The sequence below is a fragment of the Leucopleurus acutus genome (assembly GCF_964270905.1).
Source record: "Leucopleurus acutus genome assembly, chromosome: 2".
NCBI classification, from domain to species: Eukaryota; Metazoa; Chordata; class Mammalia; order Artiodactyla; family Delphinidae; genus Leucopleurus; species Leucopleurus acutus.
The window spans coordinates 54,836,860-54,861,001 of record NC_139143.1 but is presented as its reverse complement, the minus strand read 5'-3'; the positions used below and the strand labels follow the sequence as shown (position 1 = coordinate 54,861,001).

The window sequence follows — 24,142 nt, the reverse complement described above, 5'->3', positions numbered from 1 at the left end:
GTGCGTCCGGAGCCTGTGCTCCGCAACGGGAGAGGCCACAACAGTGAGAGGCCCGCGTACCGCAAAATAAATAAATAAAATAATTAATTAATTAAAAGTAGGCTTCTTTTCTGTAATCCCAAATCCAAATCCCAAGGGCTCTGTACTGGGGGTCTCTCTGCTTGGGTTGGGGGTGAGGAGGGGGATTCTCAGCAGGGGTGGTCTTGAGAGTGAGTGAGGTCAGTCCAAATAATAATAATGAACACTTAGACAACACCAGAATAATAATAGCTGACTCTAATGCAAAAATTGCTGTGTGCTAGGCACTCTTCTAATTACTTCACATAAGTTCATTCATTCGATCGTCACAAGAATCCCTTGAAGCAGGTACAATATCATCCATAGTTTACAGATGAGGAAACTACAACCCAATTTAAGTAACTTACCCGAGGTGGCCTGGCTACAAGTAACAGAGCTGAGAAAACATGAACTTAACCATTATGCTTTCCTATGTCTGGACTACTAGAAAAAAGACATCAGCTGTGGGCAGGAAGACAGATGGTAAACTGGACGGTACCGAGACCCACATGTTTAGTTGGGTGAAACAAAGGTCAAACATCAAGCAGGCAGGAAGATAACAAGTGCGGGCACAGAGTAGAGTCTATTAGGGCTTTCTTCCCACTCTGGACTAATTTCAGGATCCTAAAGAGATACACTCCTGCCAACTGCTTTGGAAGATGCATAGCATTTTAGGTACCTCATTACTTTTTAAATTACTAATAAACCTGTCACATCTCCCCCAGTAACCATATGCTCCTTGAGGATCCATGCTGAATTCACTTACTATAGTATCTAGAACTATGCTTTGCACATGGTAATTAATCAATAAAATATTGTTAAATGTCACAAACCATTAGTCCACATTTCAACTGGCTCTTTGTAATAAAGCAAACACATCTTAAAGATATTTTAGGAAGATTTCTATGCAACACTTCAAAAATAATTCATCATTATATTTTTTCTTTATAGTACTTCCTTGGTTTTTTTTTTAAAAATTGTTTGTCTCCCCCAACTAGTATATAAGCTCCATAAGGGCAGAAGCTTCATTCTTGTTTATCACTGTATTTCTGGCACCCTAGAACAATGATTGGCACATAAAAAGAACTCAGTAAATATTCATGAGGTGAATATTTGAGAAAGAATGGACTTTGAAAATGCTCGCCAGACCCTTGTTGGGCAGGCTTTATTCTTGCCAACCAGTCCTGACATAGTGTATCAATACTATTCCATTACCCTCAAAGCCAACAACAGTCAGGAAGCGCAAGGAAAAGAAAGGGTTTTGCTGGAGTGGGTTGGGAGATGGAGGAGAGACACAGCCTCACACAGAGCACAGCATTTGCCCCTTTTCAAATCTCCATTGGGCATCTCTGTCCACGCCGGGCTCCAGGCCTGCCAGCTGGTCATCCCTGTACCCTTTCATGCTGCCCACCTCCAGCAATGCAGGTTCCCAAGTGTTCTTCCTCCCGGACTCTACACTCCCCCTGGGCCCTGAGCAACGTAGGCTCTCCAGTTTACCTGTGGTCCCAATAGCAAGGGACACGCCCCTCAGGATCTATTCTCCTTAGAAGGAGGCATGGGAATTAAAAAGATTTTTTCTCTTTTACAAATATCTTAATTTTTTTTCTGTCACCCACAAAGACCTGAATTTGAATTCAAGTTTTTTATTTTACAGGTGCCTGACCTCAGTCAAATTACATAACCTCTCACCACCTTATCTTCTCATCTTGTAAACATGAAGACAAAACTGACTTTATAGGGCTGCTGTAAGAATTAAGTGGGACAAAACCAGCAAAAGCCCCTGGTGCAGAGCAGGTGTTAAAGAAAAATGTTACTTCTCTTTTTGTTCTTGAAGTAAACTCTCAATTCTTCAAAAGAACCCATGAACCAAGGAGAGTTGAGGTTTTACAGGACAGTGCAACAGAAACTCATCACCATTGAGAACACTGTTTCCATGGTCCCAGGGACTTGGAGGCATTGACTGCACAGGGTAGTTTTGTGGGCGGCAGTGGTGAGAGAAGGTGCGTGGCCCCGGGTGTGTGTGTGTGACATTACTGATTTCTCTGTGTGTGCTGCTTATAAATCAGAGGTGACTGACTAGGGTGAGCTGCATGTACATCACTGTGAAAACAGCTACTCAAAAATGCTCAAGGTACCAGCCAGCATTGAAAGGGAGACACACAGATCTGAATGACCAGAATGAATATGTCTAAGTGTTTATGTTGAGAAAATGTCACGTGCCAAGGTCATGTTCCCACCCTAATCCTGTCACCACTCCCTCAGTCCTCAATTTCCTGATTATGAGGTGGCAGAGTCTGAGAAGGCATCCCATTCTGCCTTTGTTGGCAGATTGCTAATGCCAAGTGTGTAAGGGCTATCACCGCACATGATTATTTCTGGCTGGTACATCATAATTGCCTCACAAGTACTTGTTACCTGTTTGATTCTAATGGTAGTTATCCAAATTATACTTAAAACCAAAATTGAAGACTCTTGGCTGTTATCTAAGAGGTAAGCATTCGAGGCAGCACTTAAAATTTTTAAAAAGATTAACTCGGGCTTTCCTAGTGGCAGTGGTTGGGAGTCCACCTGCCGATGCAGGGGACACGGGTCTGTGCCCCGGTCCGGGAGGATCCCACATGACGCGGAGCGGCTGGGCTCGTGAGCCATGGCCGCTGAGTCTGCGCGTCCGGAGCCTGTGCTCCGCAACGGGAGAGGCCACAACGGTGAGAGGCCCGTGTACCTACTGCAAAAAAAAAAAAAAAGATAACTCAGGCTAGGAATGCCTGACCAGATAAACCAAAGTCACTTTGGCAGGGAGAAATGTAAAGTATAGCACATTTATCCAAAACAAAAGAAATAAAGAATTCCTCTCCCAGGCCAAGATTGACTCCCTAATTAATGATGTGAAGGAGAAATTAAACCATGTGGTGCTGCATAAATTTGGAACATTTTGAAGGTCAGCTTGGATCAGAGCATAACATTTTTTACTTTTACTTTTTATGAAGTCAGTTTCTGAAAAGACATGACAGTTCTGATAGCTCCCACAACTGGAACTCATTCGAGTGATGCACCGGTAAGTTTTAATTTCAAAACTTAGGCCTAAACATCGATAAAAATCTGACTAAGAAATCTTGAAGTGGGGATAGGGACATCTGATATTCGGCATGTAGATCAGTGCTGATGAAGGTCTCTCACACAAGTGCAGGGCCAGAGCCCTTAGAGAAATACCTTCACCCCATCAATTATGTTCTGTCCCTGCTCCTCTGGCATATTTCTCTTCTCTCCTCAGCACCTCCTCCCCCACCTGACGACCTTTCTCCCTATTTCATTGAGAAAATAGAAACTCTCGGAAGAGAATGTCCCCATGCTTCCACCACCAGATCTACCCACCCACCTGCACGTGACTCAGTATCCTCCACTTTCTCTTCTACTCTGATGGATGAATTTTCGGTGCTCCTAGACAAAGCCAACTCCCCCATTTTGCCTTGACCCAACCCCTCTAGCCTATTCAAGGACGTTCTTCCAAGATCTCTCTCTTCTCTTTCTTGCACTAGCAGTTCTTCATATCCATTGGATGATTCCCATCAGTCTGAAAACATGATGCTATTTCTCCCATCTTAAAAAAATAAACAAAAAACAGAGACCTTCTCTTGACCCATGTCCCCCTCCAGCCACTCACTTTTCCTCTGCTCCCTTTTACAGCAACACTTCTCAAAAGAGCATCTAAATTTGCTCTCTCCAATTACACTCCTCTTTCTTGCTTATGTTCACTCCACTCCAGCTGCCATCCCCACCACTCCAGCAGATCTGCTCTTGTCAAAGTCTTCAATGGCCTTCGCTTTGAGAGACCAGTAGTCGGTCTTTGTGCTCATCTTAGTTGACCTCTCAGCAACACGTGACATGGTTGATCTTGCCCCCTTGAAGCACCACCTCCACATGGCTTCTTGGATATCACACTCTCCTGATTTTCTTCTGCCTCACTGGCTGATGTTTCACAGTCAACAGCTGCCTCTTCCCCATCTCACCAGTCCCTGAACGCTGCAGTACCCTGAACACTCAGTCCTTGATCCCTGCCCTATCGACACTCACTTCCTCAGTATTCTCAGCCAGTCTCGTGGCTCTAAATATCAACTCTACACTGATGACTCCTGAGTTATATTTTTATTTTTTATTTAGTAACAGTATATGCTTACTCAGCGTGTCCATTTGGAAGTCCAATCATCCTCCCAGGGGCAACAGGCCCAAGATTCAGCTCCTCCTAATAGTCCCTCCTGTTCTTCCCCCAGTTACCCCACATCAGTAAATGGCAATTCCATTCTTCCAATGCCTCCGGCCAAAAACCTTAGCTCATCCTTGATTCCTTGTGCTTTCTCACCAAAACAGATCCATATTAACAAATCCTATCAGTGCTTCCTGCAAAATACATCTAGAATCCTATCACTTCTTGCCACCTCTACCTCCCTGGTCCAAACTACCATAGTTTCTTCTCTAGATTATATGTAGCAGTTATATTATTGTTTATTACATGTTTCTAGTCTCAGTTCCAATGGTCTGTTCTCATCATTGCAGTCAGAGTAAGTCACTGGAAGTCAGATCATGTAACAGTTTTCTTCAAGACCTTCAAATGTCTCCCCTTCTCCCTTAGAGTAAAATCCAGTCCTCACAATGTCCTGTGTGGTCCTACACAATCTGGCCATCCATTATCTCTCCAATCTCATCTACCACTCCCCTTCCCTCTATTCCAGACACACTGGTTTCCTTATTTTTTTCTTGGACATTTGAGGGAAGTGCTCAGTTTAGGGCTTTTGCACTTGCTGTTGTGTCTGCCTGGAATGCTTTTCCTCCAGCATCCATATGACTAAGTCCCTTATTGCCTTCAAGTTTTTGCTCAAGTGTCAGCATCTAGTGAGATCTCCCCTGACCACACTTTAAAATTGCAACCTCTACCTTTGGTACTCCCTATTCTTCCATCTCCCCCCCTCTCTCTGTTGTACTCCTTGGCACTTACAACCCTAATATACTACAAAATTATTATTGTCTCCCCACCTCCTCTAGACTGTAAATGCCACAAAGGCAGGGATTTTTGTCTGTTTTGTTCTCTGATGTACCTCCAGCAACTGGACTACTGCCTACACATAGCAGGCACTTAAAAAAGTATTGGTGGTGGTGGTGGTGGTAAGCAAACTCATAACGAACAACTCTGGAAAACAAATAATCTCTAACTGCTCCAGAAATTGATTCATCTCAAGTGGAAGATAAATTCATTCTCAGGCTAAATATACTTTTGCTACAAAGATTATACAGCATCAAACACAATAATAATAACAGTTATAACTCTTATACTTATATTGTGCCTTCCAGTTTACAGAATTCTTTCTCCCATATAGTTGTATTTTATCCTCAGGACAACTCTGAAATTGAACAGGGAAGAGAGTGTCAATCCCATTTTACAGATGAGGAGGATAAACCCCAGAGCAGTTAAATGTGCCCTTAAGGGTTATCCAGGCAATGAGTACAAAAAGTGGGATGAGCGCTGTTCCCCTGACTCCAGGATTAGGACTATATTGTTGCTATAGACTTTTGAAGAAACAACTTGTCCTTCTCTGGAGTACTCAGATGAGTCCTGACAGGATCTGGGGCCGTCACTATCCTAATTTGGCTCTTGATTAATTCAACAAATATTAATCGAGTACCTCCTATGTTCCAGCATTTTTCTAAACACTGGGAATACAGTACAGGATAATACAGAGCAGGACAAGATTATGCTCTCATGGAGTCTATATTCTTAGAGAAGAGATGTCAATAAACAAACACCTCCTAAAATATGTCGGGGTGATAATGCTTTGATGAGGAAAGGAATAGAAATTGATGGGGAATGGAGAAGATCAGCTATTTAGAGATGCCCAGTAATAACTTATTAACATGTTACCCACAAATCCTTCCTCTGTCAGCGGGGTGGACAGTGCTTCCAAATGTTGGATGGAAATACTACAAAATGTATCATTGTACATTTGAAAAATAAAGATGTTCAAGATTCTCTTTCTAGATTCTAGGGAATGGGGGTAATAGAAAAGCTAAATAAAATAGCCTGGTTGACAGCTGGAGAAGATGGCATCAGGACAGTCAACCCTAAGTTATGGGAACACAGATTTTGTTCAAGACAGAAGCGCTTTCTAACAAATGAAGCTGTCCAGCAATCAAACAGCCTGGAAATGAGCTCCCTGTCATGAAAAGTATCCAATAAGAGACTGAATGACCTCTGGAGCCTCTTCCAACCGCATATCTGATTATTCCCCATTCTGTGGAGCCTCTCTCTACCCAAAGTCACCATTAGTTCCAGTGTCAATAGGGTGAAGACAGGAACAAAAATGTGGCCCCAAACCATAGTTCTCTTGCCAGCCCTCCTAGAGGATGAGCAGTCACATGACTGTTGGCCCTAGATCCTTCCAGCAGCAGCCAAAGCTGATTCTTCTGCAGGGAGACTAGGGGTACAGACGATCCTAGCTTTACCTTGCAGGACTTACCAAGGACTCATGTCTAAATGAGGTGCTCTGCCCAGCGGGAATGGGTGGGATGTCTTCGCCAGTCATTCTATTCTCACTGACAGTTAAGCCACCAGTGATTACAGAAAGGAGAATTACAAATTGTCCTGGACAGGAGGCAGTCCCTCTGGAGATCCCCACCCGCTTACAATGTCCCTGGATGGCAATCACCTCCCCTCCTCTGCCTTTCAGCCATTTCCCAAATCCTCCACAAACACTGGCAACCAGACCTCCAGGGTGACTGCGTGTTGGCCCAGGCAAGACATCACGGGACAGACACTGGCAACAACTACTATTACCCCCATTTATCCATCACTTACTGTGGGCCAGATAGTTTGCTAAAAACTCTGTATGTGGCAGGATGGACTATATCCTTTATATATGTGGCTGGGACATACTTGGAGAACTACAGCTGGGCACAGTCTGACTAATGGTGGTGGCTTTTGCTTGCTGAGTGGGATAGGCCAGCCAAGGGACTTAGAGCCATGGGAAAGGTGATGGAGGGGATGGAGGGGGAGCTGGGCCAAGGAAGTGAGGGCAGGGGGACCGAGGGCATTTTGTGGGAAGGACATGGGGAGGTGGGGAGAAATTGCTGGAAGAAGAGATATGAACCTGCTGCCATACGGGGAAGAACCAAATTTCTTCTCCCTAAAGTTACGTGAAATATTTTGGAAAGTGTTGGTGATTCACATTGTAACCCCTGCTATCTCTTGGTAAAATGTTTGGTAAAATCTATATCACTTAGTACCTAGAGGCTGGATCTGTGCTTTTTCAGCGTGTGCAATAATGCACTGGGGCCCAAGGTGAGAGCCAAGTGGTCAAAAAAGCTGGTATTACAATATAGTCACATTATGTCATTTAATCAACAGCCCCAAAAGGTAGGTATTACTATACTCATTTTACAGTGTGTTGGGGGGAGGAAGGTTACTGAATAATTATCTGTAGATGTTCTTGCCAACTACAATATAAAAGAAGGGAGAGAATTTTATACTTATATCTGTCCACTCTGACCCTGTGCCTGTAAGTAAGCAAAATGGTGAGCAGGGCTACTTCACTCTGTTCACCGTCACTGCCCAGGCCCTTCTTGATTTGCTCCCAATCTTCTCCTGTTTCCCTCCAGTGCTTCCTGGTTCTGGGCCAGGTCCTTCTCTTTGCTCCTCACTCTGTCCTCTGGACTGCCCACAGGTCTCCTTGGTGGTCTGCAGAGTCCTCTGGCCCAATCACACTTGGTTGCCTTGGGCAGGATCCCCAGAGCAGTGCCAGCCTCTCTGCCCACAAACCCTGGCTCTGGCCCACATAGTAGATGCAAGCGCTAGAGGAGGCCTAGCCTCTGTTTCTGCATTGTCACATGCCCAAATGTAGTGCTGAGGGTCCCTTTTCACACAAACGAGCAAGGCAGTGTTTTGCAGTAGTTAAACCAGTGATCTCCAGAGTCAGAGCATGTGGGTCTACATTTCTGCCCACCATGCACTTGCTGTGTGGCTTGACACAAGTTACCCAACCTCTCTGATCATTAGCTGAGTGGGAATGATAATATGATTGTTGTAGGGATTAAATGAGGTAAGGCAAGGAGCGCTCTTAAAACAGTGCCTGGCACAAAGTAAGTGCTCGATAAATGTTAGCTCATGTGTTAGTTTTTAATGATTATGTATTGGATGGAGATGAACGGAGTTGGTCACAACACAGGCCAGAGTGTCTATCAGTGGTTCCATTTCCCACAGAGGCCTTTGGGCAAATGCCCTCTGGAGATAGTTCAAGTCTATGGAAAGGAAAAGGAAAAGAAAGCTGAGATCACCTAATTTTCAAGCTGGATTTTTTTCTCTTCCCCATGTCTTTAATTTCTAAAGTTCAAACTTTTCCCCACAGCTATAGTCATACAATAAAATGACATTCCTCATAAACAGTGTCATTTCTTATTCCTCTTCCCTTTCCCAGCCTTTTCAAACGCAATGTATTTCTGCATTTCTTTAAACAAACAAACAAAAATTATGATCACAATAGACTGAAATTAACCAAATTTGCATCTAAAAGAAATGTGTTTGTGTAAATTACTGAGGGTTGTATTGCGTGGGGAATGGGGGCAAGTGAAGAGGAGCCAGGCCAGAAAAACTACATTAAATGGCCGTGATGGGTGGCCCCACTCAGGAGACCGTCTTTACCAGGTCCCCTTCATTCCTTCTCCATCCACTGTTAGAGCTCAATACAACCACAAATGAAACCACGAAAAACCAATCTTTACAAAACAAGTGCAGCTGGGAAGAGCAAATTCCATATGGAGAAGTTATTCAAGCCTCTTGTACAATATTCAGAGCCATAAGATTTACTGGGCAAACTGGGATATTGGGCTTAGACATCCCCCAAGGACTTCAACAGGGAGATCTTTATTCACTACATTTAAATGCAAATGATAACACGACTGCATGACAATACACTTTGAAAAGCTGATTTTAAACAACACAAGGGAAGGATTAAGGGACCAATAAGAAGGATTTTATTCTAATTTTCTACAGAGGTTAAAGGCAGGCCAAATAGAAGCCCAGAATTCAAAAAGGTTGGCAGGAGCCAACCTTGTCCCCAGACAGAATTTGTTTAATTATTTTGCTCTTCTTATGAAGAAATGGAAGAAAAAAAAAAAAGCCTTTTTTTTTTTTTGGCTCATCAAAGACATCTATAGCTACCAAGCAGGACTCCTGATCAATATGAGATTATCTCACCAAACTAATAATAATGCAAGCAAAAGCCCAGAAACTTGACACATAGCCTGTGCCATATTGAGGGTGACTGCATATGCTTAGAGATACTGGAAACTGTTCTCAGACCCTTATTCTGATTTATGAGAAACCCTGGTTGTTCAGAGTCCCCAGGTTGGGAACCACTGATGTAGGAAGGAACATCTAACACAGACATTCATGGCTTTGAATGACAAGGAATAAAGAGAGGAATGTTGCATGTCATGGAAGAATGGCCCATTGTGTCCAGTGGGAGTTCCACTCTGGAGGGGCGCCTTGGAAGCCCCATATGACGCAAGAAAGATGGGAAAGACCATAAATCCCTTGCGGTAAAGGCAACGCTGATGCTTGTGTCACCCACTGTTGACTGGGGTGAAGGTATGATTATATCTACTCAAAGATGGAAATTAGACATTGTCCCCATACCAGCCCTGTCCGCAACTCAAACTGTCGAGGAAACAAACATGAAATGGAAAGGAGAAAGATCCAGTCTGTAAATGGAGGTCATATAGACAGAGAAGCAAATATATACTAGCTGAAAGGATCTCACCTTGAAACAATAGGATGTCTGGGATTTGCTTCAGAAGAATATAGGGCAGGGTGGGGGTAGGAGTACCAATGAATAAAGACCGGCAATGAATTGATAATTACTGAAGTTGGGTGACAAGTACATTGGGGTTCATTTACAATTCTGTTTACTTTTGCATATTTGGAAATTTCCGTAAGGAAAATTACTTTTTTGTTATTTGTTTTCTTAAGGATTCCATCTGCCCAATTTAAATGTGACACTGACCACCTCTGTTGGGATAAAGTCATCACTGCAGGGAATAAGAGCATTTTTCAAGGGAGCCCTGGGAATAGGGCAGTGCTAATAGCACAATTGTGAAGGGAGAAGCTAGACAAGATAGGAGGAAGGTTCAGAGTTCAGTCCCAAAACCAGGACTTTTAAACATGGACAAGAGTTGATTTGGAGCGCTCAACAGAACCCATTTAAAAAAAAAAAAAAAGCCCCTGAAATGAAATATTAAGAAACTTGATAATTCAACAATTTAGAGACTTCTAGTGTCAGCCCTGTTCCGGAACCTGAAAAATTTCTTTCTTATTCTGAAGGCAGCATGTTACATGTCATACAACCAAGCATGTGCATTGACCTGCAAAGTTCCAGAAGATACCCATCTTGGCAGTATACTAATCAATTTTGTTTTACCAGGCAGATTTTTAAATAAATTGGACTAAGTTTAGTAGTGTAGTCCATCAAATTGATTCATTATTCAGAACGTCAGGACATTTCAGCATGCAGCTAGCCATAGGTTGCCTTACCTGATTCAATTAGAGAGACACGGTGCCACAAATAAGGGGACCATCCAATAAACTACGTTCAATAATAGGTAAGAAAGCACACATCATGCCACATCAGAATGCTGCATCACAAACTGGACATAACGTTTAAAGAGGGATGTAGACAATGAAGATATGTTTGAAGAAGATGAGCCAGGATGTTATGAAGACTTAGAAACAGTAATAGATGTCCAGCTGAAGGAACTTGTTAGCCTACGGAGAAGACTGGTGAGGAGGGCTGAGTAGCTGTCTTCAGCTATACGAACGTCTCACAAACAGAGGAAGACAAATTAGACCTGTTCCATGGATCTCAAGGAAAAGAACTAGGGCCAACACGTGGAAGTCTCAGGAAGGTCAATGTCAGCCCAATAAAAGAAATAATCTTGAAAAAAGTAAAACTGTGCCAAGTGCTATTCGGCTGCTTTGGAAAATAGTGCATTCCCTGGCTCTAGAAGATCTCAAGCCAGAGTCTGGACAAACACTTGCGAAGATGTTTTAAAGGAGATTTCAGGACTGGATGAGGATCTGCGTGATTTTTTAAATCTCCTCCAAATGGAGATTCTGTGATTTCTGAAATGAAAACTTACAATTGACAAACCAAGGTTTTTTGTCCATTTTGTTTGTATGAAGTAGAGTAAATAATATACAAAGCTTCCCTGTGCCAGGTGCCATGTACATAAAACCTTTTTCAAACCATGAATAAATAAAAGTAAAACTTAACTCCTTTGTCATCCCCAAACCTACTTTTGCCTCACTGAGAAACCACTGCTGGATGTACCAGACATCTGACGGAAGCACCCAGTGGATAGTTTCAGGATTCACCTTCATCCTTGACCCACATTTTCTACTCCTGCCAAGCTACAAACTTAATAGCCCCCAAACACGACTTGCCGCTTCCCCTGTGGATGCCTGGAAAGGCTGTACTCTGGGATAGGGTTCCCTTCTTATAACACATGAGCCTTCCTATCTTGAGGTAACAATCCATTTCAGTTTTGAAGTCCCTAAATGTTTGCTATTTGTCCTGTTTTCTGACTCTGTCATACTTGAATTTCTGTTTCCCTGTGTTTCCTGGTTTCCAAATTCTTGTCTGATTTCTAATCACCTATTTTGCCTAAGGTTTGAGATTCTGAATATTCCTAACAGTTCAATCATTCATTCATTTGCTAAATATTTATAGTAACTGCCATGTGCCTAGAGCACTGTGCTAGGCATTGTAGGAGATACAAAGAGCCCTATGACGTGGGCAAGGGCCTAAATCTGATAGAGAATATGAAACATGGACTGAAATAGCTACAACCCACAGCACAGTGTGCTAAGGGCTATACCAGAGGTACAAGCGGAGTGCTGTCAGAGTTCAGAGGCAGGCGAGATCCTGCAGAAAACCGAGATGTGACTGCAAGAGCAGCCTGTAAAAGCCTGATGCAATTGATGTGCTGATTTTTTAAAATCCTCAAATATAAAGGATACAAAATATTAGATTGAAAGAAGGAGGCAGCCGTGAATCAGGTAAAGCAGAGGTCCCCAACCTTTTTGGCACCAGGGACCGGTTTCGTGGAAGGCAATTTTCCCGCGGACGGTGGGAGGCGGGGCATGGTTCAGGCGGTAAGGCGAGTGATGGGGAGCGGTGGGGAGCAGCAGCTGAAGCTTCACTAGCCAGCTGCTCACCTCCTGCTGTGTGGCCTGGTTCATAACAGGCTGCAGGCTGCGGATACATACCGGTCCGCAGCCCGGGGGTTGGAGACCCCTGAGGTAAAGGATGTTCTGGGAAAGTACATCAAATGTTCAGCAGCAGATAAACGTGCAACATTAGCCAGAGGGGCTAATCAATGTCCAATGTAAACCAAACACCAGAAAATCATCCCCGTTGTGAACACAGTCATTTACTCAGTCAGCCAGAAAAATTACAATTATGAAATTGAAACTACATTTGCTGCTTAAATGAGTCTTTTTAGAGATTTAGTTTAGACTGAAAATTGTTCATTAAAGAGTTCCTCTGGGTAATGGACTTCAACTGCACTTTATATTTTTAGAACCCTTTAAATTCACTCCCCATTCCAACCCCTAGAGGTAGGTAATATCAGGGATAGGCAAACTTTTTCTGCAAACCGCCAGAAAGTAGCAAATATTTTAGGCTTTGCAATCCAAACAGTTTCTGTCACAACTACTCTGCTCTACTGTTGTAATTTGAAAATAGCCACGGACAGTTTTCACGAGAAGGAGTGTAGCTGTGTGCCAATAAAACTTTATTTATGAATACTCATATTTTAATTTCAGAAAATTTTCATGTGTTACAAAGTATTTTTCTTCTTTTATGTTTTTTCCACCATTTAAAAATGTAAAAGCCATTCTTAGCTTGCATGCCACATTTGGCTGGCAGGCTGTAGTTTGCTGACCCCTGGGTTATATCAATCACCCTATTTACAGATGACAAAACAAAGGTTAAAGGAGACTAAGTATATTCTCAAATCAATAGCAATTCAGTTTCTTAAATTCCATATATAATGGAACTAATGACAGAAATAATGAAGCAATAAGAAAAACTGAGACATTTACCCACTCTTTATCAACATGTTTCACAGGGTGGGAAAACCATGTATTATCTATAAACTTTGACTCCCTGGGGCATAACAAGTAAATAATTTTTAAACTGTGCTTAGCAAGATTGGTTCATGGTAAATGAGGCAATTATGGCTTAAATTTCTATGTACAATGCTATATTGTCTTTCTTAATTTTAATTTATAATGGGTGACAGTCTCTAAGTTAAAAAAACATTTTGCCTTATTTTGAAGATCTTGTAGTTTTTGTGATGAACCACACACACTGCTAAATATTTATCAGCACATAAATATCTCAAAAGAGATATGAACAGTTATTGATGTAGTTTAATCTCAGTGCTCCATGGAATGAGGATTCCACCTCTCTGTGGGTACCAAGATGAAGGGTTGAAGAAATGTTGAAGAATAAAGCACTGGGAAACCCAACCCCCCAATAGAATGTCACTTATTTGAGGCTTTAAAATGATATAGTAAATTTCAAAGTCACGGACACCCATAGCTTTATAGCAAGAGCAGATATACAGTATACTTGTTCAAGACCTCCTGAAAGGATTAGAGCAGAAAACAAGTGTCAGAGAAAAGGATCTCCAATGGTCCTCACTCTTCAGACAATTAAGCCTAGGGGAAAGAGAACAGGCGCATGATACAAATGCTTAAAAATCAAGGAAGATCACACTAGGGTGAGCTGAGTTCACCAAATCTGAAAATACTCTAACAACAATGAGGCGCCATACTGTTAGGGGAACAACTGACCAAAACCGCCTGCCCTGGCCTGGCATCACAGTAACCACATGCATGAGTTATCTTGCAACAGGAGGTCCTGTTAAAGAATGAGGCGGAACTAACAAGCTACCACCAACCGGAAGAACTGGGTAAAGGTTGAAAGAAGAGAGGAGATGCCAGTCCTACCAACCTCCCAGGATCCTTCTTGCTGGAATCCATCTTGGCTGAGCAATGCACATGCCACCAGGAAGGACCCTAAGTCAGAACAATTGGCCAGAGACAACCCAGAAACTAACCCCATTATCATAAAACCTGAGACTGCGAGCCACGTGGCAGAGCAGTTCTCCAGGTTTCCCTTACCCTGCTGCTCTCCGCCCAGGCACCCCTTCCCAATAGAGTCTCTTGCTTTGTCAGCAGACACACAGACACACACACGTGTCTTTCTGAGTGTTAGACAAGAGCCCACCCTCGGGCCCTCGAAGGGGTCCCCCTTCCTGTAACAATCCCACTGAAGTGCAGAAGGGCTACATTTAGAACCTAGGTGAGAACAACTTCCTATGAGAGAGGTGGTTGGTTGGTTGTTTATTTGCTTAGGTGGGTTGTACAGCAGTATAATTCCCCACTTATTTATTCCTTCAGTAGAATGGACAAATGGTTCCATTTCAGAAAGTAATAGATAAATAAATAAACAAAATTTTAAAATCATGCATGGGGGAAAAAAGCCCTCTATATTTAGAAAAGTGATACAAAAATAATAACTTTAAAATATTTAGATAAAATCATGGTGTCAGGGGCTTCCCTGGTGGCGCAGTGGTTGAGAGTCTGCCTGCCGATGCAGGGGATGCGGGTTCGTGGCCCGGTCCGGGAAGATCCCACATGCCGCGGAGCGGCTGGGCCCGTGAGCCATGGCCGCTGAGCCTGCGCGTCCAGAGCCTGTGCTCCGCAACGACGGGAGAGGCCACAACAGTGAGAGGCCCGCGTATCACCAAAAAAAAAAATCATGGTGTCAGAGCCCTAATAAAGGGAACACTGACATTTGGGATGTAGGTCCCACATCTGGAATGCACTCCTCTGCCCATCGCTAAAAGGGCTGAGTAAAGTCTAAACTCTTTGGTGCCTACCCTCCACCCCTGCCAAAACCTGTTTTCTGGCTCTCTGGTCTCCTGCCCTTTCCTGTCCCTGCCCGCACTCCAGTCATCTAACAAGCTCCCTGGAGATCCCTTAATGTGCCATGATGTCTGGGGCCTTTACACGTACCCAGCTCTCAGCCCAGAATGCCATTCTCCATCCTGTCCACTGGGCAGCTCCTACCTTCAAGCTCATTCTCACTAATACATGCCCTGATGATCCTCCCACCATGTCTAGAGTGATCACTTTTTCTTCTATGTTCTCACTGTACGTCATCCTCCCCTCCTTTTATAGCACTATGACCTGAACTGCTATGTGTAGTTTATCTCCTCTACAGAAGATGATGTCCCTGAGGCATAAGAAGGAATGCCTTTAATTTTCATATCCCTGAGGCTTAGCATGGTGCCAGAGGCACATTCGTAACTCAATAAACATTTGCTGAATGAATGAATGAACGCATACTGAGTCCTTTTAAGACTCTACCCTTCCTACCACAGAAAGGATCTAGACTTAAGGTCAGGGTGGTAGGTAATTCTAACATTTCATTCATTCACTCATTCAACAGACATTTATTGAGTACTTACTATGTGCCAGGAACTCTTCTAGGAGCATGAGAAACGTCTGTGAGCCGAGTAAACAAAGATCACTGCCATTGAAGAGCTCACGTTCTAGTTGGGGAGACAGACATTAAACAATAAATATAACAGATAAATAACATGCTTTGTTAAAAGGGGATAAGAAGTAAGGGGAAAAAATATAAGTAGAGCATGACAAGGGGGACTGGGAGTGTGTGAGCTGTGATTTTAAACTATGTGATCAGGGGAGTAGGACCTGCCAAGTAGACAGTGAGAAGGTTGCATTTGGACAAAGACTTAGAGAGTCAATTAGACATGGGGATATATGGGGGAAGGGCATTCCAGGCAGCGAGAACATTCAGTGCACACTCTAAGGCCAAGACAAGGAGGTCAGTGAAGTTGGCTAAGAATGAGGTTGGAAAGAGGTGTGATGAGGTAGGGGGAGAAGGGGGAAAGGTGGCAGATCATGGAGGCCTTTGTAGGTCATTAAAATGACTTTGACACTGAATGAAATAGGGAACCATTGGAGGATTTTGAGCAAAGGAGCAACATGCTCTGACGTACATCTGACTTACATTTTAAAAGGATCACTCAGCTATTTTGTTGAGAATTTAGTATTGGGCCAAGGGTAGAAGCAGAGAGATCAGTTAAGAGGCTATTGCAATGATGTAAACGAACTGTAACAGTGGCTTACATCAGGGCTGTAGATGGGAAAAAGTGACTGGTCCTAGTTTTATTTTGAAGATAGATCCAAAAACATTTGCTGCCCTAGATGGGATGTGCAAAGAGAGAAGGATCAAGCATTAGTCCAAGGTTTTCGACCTAAGCAACTGGAATAAGAGAAAAACTATAAGCATTTAGCCTTATCTAGGGGCTATACTTCACTCACCCTCCTACTGTCTGGTAAGTATTAAGTGAGGTCAATATGTAGCAGCATAGTGACCCACGTGGAGACAACATGATGCAGGAGAGAGAGCAGAGAAAGAGTGCTGTTTAGCTGCTACTGCTTCCTGGGGTTAGCCTCTGAGTCTTGCTCATTTTCTGCCTCCTCCTCTTACTCCCTTATCCCCCAAATTACAAGAATTTTCCTTGTTGGCTCACTTGTTCAGAACTAAAGAGAATTATGCCATAGATTTAGTGGAAAACAGTTTAATGGTAGTAGATTTTAAAGAAGCTCAAATAAGGTTAACTCCATTATTAAAATGATCATGGGGAAGGTGATGATGCTGGTAGTGTTTATAATATTTGCCTTTGCTGCAGAGTTCATAAACCATAGAGATACTGTACAAAAGGAGGAGGGAGCCAAAGCCGGGAGGATGGCCTTAGTCACACCTTGTAAGCCACCAAACATCTTTTTTAGGCTAAAATACTTCTGAGGCTATCTGCCAAACTGTATTTTTTTAAAAAAACAAATGTGTTCTATGCATTTGAACGCTTATGATTGGAAAACCTCTGGCGATGGAAAACTTTGTTCCTTTTAAACTGATGCTGCATTTACATATATTGAGATATGGAACACATCCATAAATAAAGTTGTGTAATTCTCTATAAAATGCATTCCTATATCCCAGTTCTTAGTTTGTTAGATCAGATCCTTAAGAATTATTTTAAATGCCTTTGTTTAACCAAAATTTTGTGTGTTGAGTGTTTTTTTTTTTTTAAACTGGTGTTTAAAAAATATTTAATGCGTTCCATTGTGCCCTTAGGATCTTTCTTGAGCAATTCAGGATGATCTGAAAACTCTTTAGAAATGAACGAGAACTCTACTGGAAAGTGTGTATTTCATAGTATCATTAAATATTGATTAAGCACCCACTACATATACAACACTGTATTGGTGGCTGAGAGGACAATGATATTGTAAAATTTAGATTTGAATCTTTTTAAAGAAACACTTTCAAAACAGGGTTTTCATTCTCTTTCCCAGTCATGCATAGACTACTTTCACAACTATTACCTATTAATAGAAAAATAACAGAAAATATAGATTATCCGTCTAGTTTTGCATTTTCCTCTCTTGTCTGAGGATCTCTCTGAAACAGAGAGAGATCCAGCCCTGAGGGTTTGCCGGTTATGTTTTTAGTTTAGTTTGCCTCTGCATTTTAGGCTGTTCATTTGACTTGGTCTAAAACTGGAAATTTGTGTAGAAGTGTTTCTCTTGAGACTCATAACATTTTAAAGGAGGTTCCTACTGAGCAGTAATCTGAACTATTTCTTAAAAGTCATATGAATCTCTTAATTCTGATAGTTTTAAGCATAAAGGGTTGGATATGTAGAATAAGATCAAGGAAAACAAAAAGGGAAGAGAATCTGAAAATTAATATTTCTTCATTTCAAAATTCATAGTACATCAACCTTCTCGGTTATATCCTGTTCCTTGGTCTGGGATGCATTCTAGATGGGAGAGTTGCCTATCGTAATTAGCATAATTGTGTCCACGTGGGGCTCAGTCAATCAATTCAGCAGGAGAAAGTAAATCAAACTACCTGTTCATGTGGACAAAAATATCTAAATTTTCTTTTTCAGCCATTATTCTCACGTCATGAGTAGACACAGCTCTCGCCAGTGAAACTACCATGAGTGATCCATGAGTTTCCATTAGAGGACATTCAACTTATCAGTGAATTAGAATTCCCAAGCGTCCACTTAAATATATTATTACAGCCATCACCATAGTGATGGGCAAGTTCTGGAATGGTCTTTTGAACTGCATCAACTGTTTCCAATCTCATATCCTCAACATTATAAAAGAGTCAACTTTAGGACCTTGATTTTCTCCCATCTCGTAGTTTATAAAAAAGCTGGCAAATTCTTTATCTTTTTATTTCCATAATGTTAATGAATTTCAATATATTTCTTGCATGAAGAATTTTGAATAATCCAAATAAAACCTACTAGGAGCTTTCATTAGAAGTTTCAGATGTCCCAGGTTACAAAGAGACTTTGAATTTAGGTATTTCCTTCTTTTGCATTAGTACTTGGTTAGAATACATTATTTCCAAAATCTTAGAGTAAGAAGTATGAAGCCTCACTTTCCCCACCAAGCCCAAACCTGCTTCTCTTCCAATGTTCTCTATTCATCCACTTTGGATGGAAACCTGCCAGTTACCCTGGACTACTTTGCCATCACCCACCCGTCAAATCACCAAATAAGGATCTCTTTTACCTCCTAAATATTTTCAAATACACTCACTCTCCATCCCAAATGCCACCAACCTGAGCAAGGTGACAGTCTTCTCTGACTTGAACTCTGTATTGCTGAAATAGGTGCCCATCTGTTCACTACATCTCCATCCTTGCCCTTCACCAGTTTCCGTTCAAAATTCAATTAAATCATAATCTTAACAATATGATTATGACATCCCTTTACTTAAAAAAGGCAATATTTTGTCACTGCCATTGGGATAAAATCTAAATTCTTTAATATGACTTACAAGCCTTCATAATTGATCAGATTGCCACCTAACTTCCCAGTCTTATTTCTCAATCCCCTCCTCCTTGAGTCATCCTGAACTTTTTTTTGTTCTAATGTCATGGCTCTCTGTCTCATCACCCCAGCCCTTTATGCATGGTTGATTCCTCCACCTGGAACGACATTCATTTATTTTTTATTTATTCAGCAACTATTATGAAGCAAAGACTCTTTAGGGCTTCCCTGGTGGCGCAGTGGTTGAGAATCTGCCTGCTAATGCAGGGGACACGGGTTCGAGCCCTGGTCTGGGAGGTTCCCACATGCCGCGGAGCAACTAGGCCCGTGAGCCACAACTACAGAGCCTGCGCTCCCCAACAAGAGAGGCCGCGACAGTGAGAGGCCCGCGCACCACGATGAAGAGTGGCCCCCGCTCGCCGCAACTAGAGAAAGCCCTCGCACAGAAACGAAGACCCAACACAGCCAAAAATAAATAAATAAATTACTGAATACATAACTACTTTAAAAAGAAAATTACAGTTGCTACAATGTTTAAATAAATAAATACTCTTTATTTGCAATTATTATTATAGTATACTATTATGGAGAGCTTACTCCATGCTAGGTACTAGGAAGTAAATCAATGATTAAACCAGGCATGGTTTCTATCTTAATAAATCTTACTGTCTAGCATGGCAAATAGTCATGAAACACAGAATGAGATTAGAGTTATGGTATGGAAAGTATAAGGTGATGTGGGATCAAATGTCAAATGTCAGTAAGGGTAACCATACTTAATTGAGGAGTCATTGGAGGTTCCCTGAGGAAGTACTGTTGAAGCTAAAATCTGAAAGATGAGCAGGAGCTAGTTGTGGTAACAGAAGAGTGGAGGAGGTGGAGGAGGATGAGGCGGCGGGGGGAGTGGTGAAAGAAATGTTCTAGTGGCACAGTTAAATGGAAAATATATGAGTACTAAGAAAAGAAATAGCTTTCCCTTGTTATAAGCATAAGATATTGGGAACAGGTATCTTTATTGAATATATTTTGTTGATGGCCTGTGTCACAAAGGAAAACAATTTATAAAGTTCTCACTACCCATTTTTTTTTAATTTATTCATTTATATATATATATTTGGCTGCACTGGGTCTTTGTTGCTGCACGTGGGCTTTCTCTAGTTGCAGTGTAGAATACAGGGCTCTGGAGCCCGCACGTCACAACTAGAGAGAAGCCCACACACCAAAACAAAGAGCCCACGGGTAGCAACTAAGACCCAACACAGCCAAAAATAAATAAATAAATAAATTTTTAATATTAATTTTTTCTTATATGGTCCCATAGCCACAAATAGGAATAATATCAACTCCCCTTTCAGAATAAAAAGACAAGCTCATTCTAAATTACTTTACAAATAATGAGAACTGGACAAGCACTACTTTACAGAGACGAAGCCTGAGTTTTTCGTTCTGAATGACACTTTTTTGTTTTGTTTTGTTTATAGTCCCTTTTTTCTTTGGTAAGCAACTGTATTTCAAAATATAGAAGCTCTATTAAAGGTGTCTAATTTCAAAGTCCTGTTTGCATCTTTATACTTTTTTTCTATTACAAATTGCAGGCATCTTTTAAAAGTTTGATAATTTTATTGCATTAATTATTTCTGTATTGTTGGGGGAAAAAATTTTAAAGCCATTTAAAAGGAGAAAATATGTCATGGATGCCTGGTTTCTTTAGAGATGGGAAAGAGCTCTTAAGGAAATGCGTATTTAGGAATCTCATTTAGTTGATGGCAACTGAATTCTATTCTCTGTTAGTGTATGTTTGAAGGAAATAGAGTTCATGGAATTATTCAGTCAGAAGATTAGTGAGCAGTTCTTTCTGCTTTTGTTACAGTGCAAAGGCCTATTCAAGAGGAATCAGAAATGTGAGGTTCCAGTCTCAATTCTGCCACCCACGCTCCATGTCACTTAAGCCACTTAAGAAAGCCACTTAGCCTCTGAACATCAGTTTCTCATTTGTAAAATGGAGATAATGGTGCCTTTCTTGTAAGCTTCTTATTAAGAATAAGTGACATACACGATGAAAATGCCTTGTAAATCAGAAGCTGCTCTACAAAAATAAATTACAAAACTTATCACTAGCTCAAAGATTCCCATAAGAGATTCTACAGAAAAAAAAATTGTTTAATATGTATTTTGTGTTCTTGTTCCTGTTTCCTTTTCAATGTATATGTGCTAAATCCTTCATTAGGTTATAAGCTCCTTAAAGCCACAGTGAGCATACCGTATCCTCTTTCCATGTTGCTCTCTGGATTACACATAACTCATGGACACTCAAAAGTCTTTGTTGATATTCTCTCCTCTTCTTCAGTTCCAATAACAAGCAAAAGTCACTACTGTCAAAGTCTCCTTTCACCTATTCTATGTCTAAACCTCCCTGCTGTAATCCATACCTATTTCCATATACTCTCTCCTCTAAACTCATGGAGAACTGGCAGGTCAGCATCAACTTAACAAAAGCCTTTATCACCATTACTAAACTCTCTTTAGCTGCAAAACAAAATCCCTGGTTCTCAATCTGAATCTACCCTTCCTGCAATCCAAAACAAGTGGAATTAGGTACATCCTTAGTCCCAGGAAGAAAGGAGGAGTACCTGCTGGCCCACTAAAGATTACTAGAGCCAAGGAGTTCCAGAGGAAAGTCCCTCCCTGTCTGGGCAACTGCGAGGAATAAAGTACAGCCATATAAAATGACTAGAGGAAATACAGACAGAGAAGAAAAAAAGGACAGGGGTGAAGACACCAGAATCAAAAGAAAGTGAAAGGAGAGTGTTTTCAGGGCACTGATATTCCCTTAGAAGGCTGATGAGATGCTCTAGTCTACTTTGATGCTAGAACAAAAGTCTTTATTTAATAGGTAAGTTGGCACCAGCTCCTGATACAACACTTTTAAAAGCGAAAGTATGGTGAGGAAGGGATGGCTACCTCAGTCACCCTCCTTGGATCCTATAAATGTGCCTATGTGATCTGCACTCTGCTCAAAGTATATTCTTTCCATGAGGTTTTTAATAAGGGTGCCCAGTTTAACTCACCTTTTAGGTTTAAGAGAGGAATATTTTTATTCTAAGCCACCTCTCCCAGTCTTTACCGATATGATGTGGCTTTCACTAAACAGCCCTAGGAGGGCCCACGCAATCCTCAGGCTCCGGGTAAACACGTGTGCCTGCAGCCGGCTCCAGCTCGCCCTGCGTTTCAGCACCGCTGTCTCTGGATAGCGCCTCACTGGCCGGCCGGCGCAAGGCCTCCCACCCTTCACTCATCCATCCCTAGTCCATTCGCTTTCCTCTTCTCGTTTCTCTCATTGCCACAAGAAAAGCATCCCGACTTCTAACTTCTCCTCAATTCCTGCTTCAAAAGTGACCTCCGTGTGCCTCCCTCAGGGTCTAAACGCGCAAGCCCCCGCGCCTTTGGGTCCTCCTGGAGCAGCAGCGAAGCCCCGCCGTTTACCCACCGGTGGCCCGAGATCTCTGTCAGGCAACGATCACCTTTCCCACCACTTCTCAATCCCAACCAGCAGCCAGGAGCCCCCGCTCACTCGGCCTCTCTCTTCGCCACAAAGCCTCCTTGAAAAAAACGCGCGATGATGCGCCCTCGCCTCGCCCAGCCCCCAAACACACACACACACACACACACACACACACACACATAGAGTCATACATACACTCACACGCCTCAAACCTTGTGGGAGCCATCGCCAACCTGGGCAGAGCCTCAGCCAACTTGGGCCCCATCCTTCAACACCGGCTCGCAAAGGGCAGCCTGCAGCAACCGCCCCGCCCTCTCCCCTTCCTAGGCGGTGGGTCCCGGCAGCCAAGCCCAGGCCCCCGCCCCCTGCTCCCCACCTCCACATTCACTAAGCCATCCACCTCGCGCGCGCAATCCACTGTCCACAACCCTCAAACATTTGCCCCGGGCCGCCCCGAACCAGCAGCCAAACCATAAACGAATCTCCTTGAAGCCCAGCCCTGTTCCTGGTGTGTTGTGTGTGTTTGTGTCTCTGAAGCATATACACCATTAACTCCTTCGAGCTTTCGGCCCAACCTAAACAAACAGCACGTTATCTCTAACCCCCTTCTCCCTTCTCCGCGCCCCAACCTCTGCCCCCATCCCGATCCTCACCGGCCAAGTAGCCAAACCACCGCACCACCGCACCCCAGTTCTCAAACCTCGACCTCCCACCAATCCGAACCAACACTCCCCTCCGGCCCCTCCCCTCCCCCACCCCTTGGCCCCCAGCGAGGAGGGTCTGGCCCGAGCGAGTGACGCCTCGGAAGCACAGTCTGCGTCCCCTCCCGGGAGCCCAGAATAGAGGGGCTGACCTCCCACCAGCTGGATCAGCCAGCACACCTCTCCAGATGCGTACTCGCCTTACCGTCAGACGCCCTGGGAAACACAGGTGCCGGGGAAAGGAGAGAGGCGGAAGCAGTCTCCGGGGGTGGGCGGGAGGACTCACCGAACATCTGAATGTGCCCTTTGGTGATGGGATTGAAGCTGCCGCAGGCGAGCAAGATAACGTGGGTCTTGGTGGTCTCGGTCATGGTGCGAGTGGGTCCCTCGCGCTGGTCCAGGGGTCGCCTCTCTTTTTGTGTCTCGATACGTCTGCAGAGGGAGAAAGGAAGGCGAGGCTCCGGCGGTGGATGCTGGGGACTCCAAGGAGCCGCTCCAGACGCAAACCGCGTCACTCCCCGCCTCCCCTTAACGCTTGCAGCGCCGGCAAGATCCGAGGCTGCTTTTGTATCGCTAAGCTCCGTCCTCTTTTCCTTCTAGCTTCTTTCACGCCTCTCGCCCTGGTCTCCCTCTCCTCCCTTTCTCTCACCCTCACCCCACCCCATCACGCTCTCTTCCTTAGTGTTTACATATAAGATGTGGTACCCAAGCCCAGAACCCTGAACACTGACAGGCAACCATCAGCATGGTGTGAGCTCTTTCTCTTACCTCCTTCTGAATTAGTTTTCCTCCCTCAATCTAACATTTTTCTGTCCACACCTACTTTCTCGAACATTTCCAACTCTAAAAGTGTTCGATTTGACCTAGTGGTTGCCAAGAAAT

General features: G+C 43.1%; 1 protein-coding gene across 1 annotated transcript in view; it reads right to left on the bottom strand.

Moving 5' to 3' along the window:
• NMNAT2 (nicotinamide nucleotide adenylyltransferase 2) overlaps window positions 1-24,142 on the bottom strand; it is a gene marked incomplete at its 3' end in the record, with an annotated part of 193,365 nt that overhangs the window by 126,887 nt on the left and 42,336 nt on the right. Inside the window, exon 5 of the mRNA XM_082833824.1 lies at window positions 23,547-23,692. Within this exon, the coding sequence (XP_082689950.1) occupies window positions 23,547-23,631 (85 nt within the window). The 5' untranslated portion in view covers window positions 23,632-23,692. The remainder of the gene's footprint in view (window positions 1-23,546; window positions 23,693-24,142) is intronic.